This window comes from Vigna angularis, chromosome 7 (assembly GCF_016808095.1).
Source record: "Vigna angularis cultivar LongXiaoDou No.4 chromosome 7, ASM1680809v1, whole genome shotgun sequence".
Lineage (NCBI taxonomy): Eukaryota > Viridiplantae > Streptophyta > Magnoliopsida > Fabales > Fabaceae > Vigna > Vigna angularis.
This window is the reverse complement of record NC_068976.1, coordinates 29,148,857-29,152,511: the sequence shown is the minus strand read 5'-3', so window position 1 is coordinate 29,152,511 and position 3,655 is coordinate 29,148,857. Positions and strand designations below refer to the sequence as shown.

Genomic DNA, 3,655 nt, shown 5'->3' with positions numbered 1-3,655 from the left:
TTTATTGTTTTTCTGATCGCATGAGGGGATTATTTCAAGTAGCATTGATTGCAAAAGAACTACCCAGTTTTAAGTCAACACGTAAAAGATTGATGGAGCTTTCCCACTTACTTCCTTTGAAATGTCTACAATAAAATAAAATAAAATAAAAGGATTAAACCCCCATCCAAAAAAAAAAACAACCGTGGTTTTTTTCCTGAAAGCAAACCGTGCTTAAGAAACAACAGAGTCCTCATGCTCATCAAAATTTGGAGTTGGCTACATCAGCCAAAGGTATGGAGATTTGTGTGTTTTGCTTCATCTATCGTTGGCCTTATCTGTTACGCTCTGAGCTCCTCTTTCAATCATTTACTTGGAAATTGGACCTGGTGGAAGTTACTTCTTTACATTGTTTTCGGTTTTTTAATCTCCCTTTCCACCTTGTTTGCAAAGACATGGGAATACTCCAACTCTCGCTGTTTGGAAGCTCACACAGCATTCTCTGTTTTGCTTATCACTTCTGTATACTCCTTTTTCCTTGATAAATATCTGAAACAGAAAGCAGATGCCTATAGTCTGCTTTCTTGTGTTGCTTTTGCTATCATGTCTCTAGGCTTGTCTAGGCTCAGTCAGTTAGGATTTGAGGTTGATCTCCTGTATTTTTTCTGTGCACTTCTGATGGTACAACTCATGAAAATAAAACTGTGGCTAGTCACTGTTGGGGGAGCTTTCAGTTATTCCCTCATCCTTCTTCGTTCCAATTTGGATCTTCAACCAAGAAGTGGGTATCATGGACTTCAACACCAAGATCATGTAGTGCTTGAAATTGGTTCTTTTTCACAACCACAAGGAACCAGTAATAGTGTTACTCAAGTGGATTCAACCCGAACAATTATGGCTAGTTCACCACCTCATCCTGTCATTGATATGGTCTGGCCTTCAAGAGGAACAAGGCATAGTGCTTCTCTAGTATTTTCACCTCAAGAGGGTGGTTCTGGTGGTGGCCCTCCCGAAAACATTTATGGTACCGAGGAATGCTTCATGGGTTGTATAGAGGCTCTTAAGAAGGAGAATGGGAGAGTTATCAGAGCAATTTCCATGCATGTAGACAAATACCTTAAAGCTAGTGTTCTGAGTGAGGAGCATATTTCAGTGCCAGAATTGCATGGCGACGACAACATGGTGGTGGATTCATTGTCGTCAGGAATGATCATCAAGCTTCGTGAAAGTGTAGACAAGATGGTGTCAGATGGATTTGAGGAGGAATGCTTGCACGTGTACAGTAATTGGCGGCGGAAGTTTCTGAAAGAGAGTCTCTGGGCATTAGGGTTGCAGGATCAAGAGCTCAACGGGGAGGACATTAACAAGTCGGAGAAGATTGAGAGGCTGATAAAAGCTATGAACATAGCCGCGAGGATACTCTTTCCCAATGAAGAAAGACTCTTCTATCGTGTCTTTAGGGGCTCCATTTTCAATGGGGAGTTTCATTTCAGGGAACTTTGCACGGAATTGGCTACTAGTCTGCTGAACTCTGCCCTTGCCTTGGAAACTTGGAGCCATTTCTTGCGCAACACATTGGAGGAGTTGATACAAGAGTTTGAATCATTTACAACACTAATAAATATTGTAGTTCTCCTGATAAAGCAGAGATTGTGCATTTATGAGGCTTTGGAAGATATATCACTCAATCCTGGTGGCGGGATTCATCCTATTACCCTTGAAGGGATGTACTGTATTTATTTGGTTTACAGAAATAGGGAAATTAGGAAACTTAGGCAAGATTTAAAGGAGGGAACGATTCCAGCATCTTTGTACATAGACAAAGTGAGAATTCTGTTACAGAGTAGTTTGGACGAAAAGTCCAAAAATGGTAATAAGTTTGAAGTGTTGTACTACATTAAATCTCAACGTCGAAGTAGGGAGAATAAACTTAGGCTAGGTTTAGATGAAATGATTTCACCTGTGTTGATTTACAGGATGATAGAGCTTTTAGAGAGCAGTTTAGAAGCCAACTCCAAAAATTACAAAAACCCTTCTTTGGGTTATGTTTTCATCATGAACAACCGGAGATTCATTGAAGTAGAGACAAAACTGAATGGACTGGGACTTGCTTTTGGAGATGACTGGCTCCACAAAAACACAACAAAGTTCCAAGAAAACCTTGAGCTCTATCTAAGAAGCTCATGGAATAAGATTGTGGACCTTTTGAAGGTAGACATCAACCAACTAGAGCCTAGTGTTACAGTCGAGTTGATGAAAGACAACCTTTATTGGTTCAACGAACACTTTGATGAGACATGCAACATTCAGTCTGCATGGCCTGTCTGTGATGAGGAGCTAAGGGAACAAATAATAAAATCCATAGAAAACATGCTGTTGCCAGCATATGGAAGTTTCCTTGGCACATTTGAGGAATTTGTTGGGAAGCATGCTTATAGATACATTAAGTATGGAATGTTTGAGGTTCAAGATCGACTCAACAAATTGTTTCTTTTAAGGGAGTAGATGAAATGGTTTCTGGAATAGAAGGAATGATTAAGCGAGTTAGATTAAGAGAACAATAATTTAATTATCTCAGTTTCAAGGGATTTGTGCTCTGTATACCACTGAATGTTTCAACACAATCACAAATGTGTTTCCATGTTTTAGATTGGCTTGGTTCAAATTGAAGTTTGGGAAGATTTAGTATACAGGCTTCACCTATCTATGGATACTTCCTGTATTTATGCCAACTGTCATTAGTCTGCTCTGTTGTGCAATGAGGTTCTTTTTCAAATACTTACCTACATTATTACAAGTTTGGTACACATGAAAGTTAGGCAGACTTTTAGAAGTCTGACATTCATAAATGTATATGGTTTATCAAATTCAAGGTCTTCAAACACATTCTGCACATATGCTAAGTCCTCTCAGGAAGCATTCCTCTCACTTTAGGAAACCATGTCACTGCAATCACCGTGGAGACAAAAAAAAATGAAGTGCCACAATATTACAAGAGTATTCCGATCCCCTTAAAAACCAATGACAATTTAAAATTTATTTTGGAAAAAGAAAAAAAATTGCATGTCTTCACCCCATAATTGAGAAAATCACAGTTAGCATGTTTGATCATGTATCCATTTTCATCATTTCATTCATTATTATTTACTTTTCTTAGGATTTGAAAAAGTCCATCACCATTCCCAATCTATCCTTTCTCTATGGAAGTTAAACTCAATGTCTTGATTCAAAGATAACCTGTCTTGGTTTTTGTGCTCAATCAAGTCTTTAGTTGTGATTTTTCCGAACTATCCTTGCACATTATAGATTCAATATTTGGGAGGAATATAAGATTAAGAAATAAGATTCTTTTGATTTAAGGAAAAAAATAATAAAAAGTAAAAAAGTGATTGAAAAGTTTAATATTGATATATAGATCTAATTGGAAATACTTCTATAATATTCTGCATTTTCCCTCTTTTCATCTCAATTAGAGGCAAATCTTGTAAATGAAAATGAGTAGAGATTTTTTTTAAGGATCAATTAAATTTGAAAATTATGTATATGAATGTTTTTCTAAAAAATTTACCTCCAGATTAGGTCGTGCTTATTGATTACGATTTTATTATAAAAAAAGTATGTCACACGACTTTTTGATATGGGAAAATGAACTTAAACAATCATGTAATGATTTCAA

At 37.0% G+C, this 3,655-nt stretch overlaps 1 protein-coding gene across 1 annotated transcript; it reads left to right on the top strand.

The window, feature by feature from the left end:
• The first annotated feature begins 206 nt into the window (after nt 1-206).
• LOC128197787 (exocyst complex component EXO70B1-like) lies at nt 207-2,699 on the top strand. The gene has a single exon (XM_052880572.1). The coding sequence runs from the start codon at nt 235-237 to the stop codon at nt 2,482-2,484; it is 2,250 nt and encodes a 749-aa protein (XP_052736532.1). The 5' UTR covers nt 207-234; the 3' UTR covers nt 2,485-2,699.
• Nucleotides 2,700-3,655: the final 956 nt, after the last annotated feature.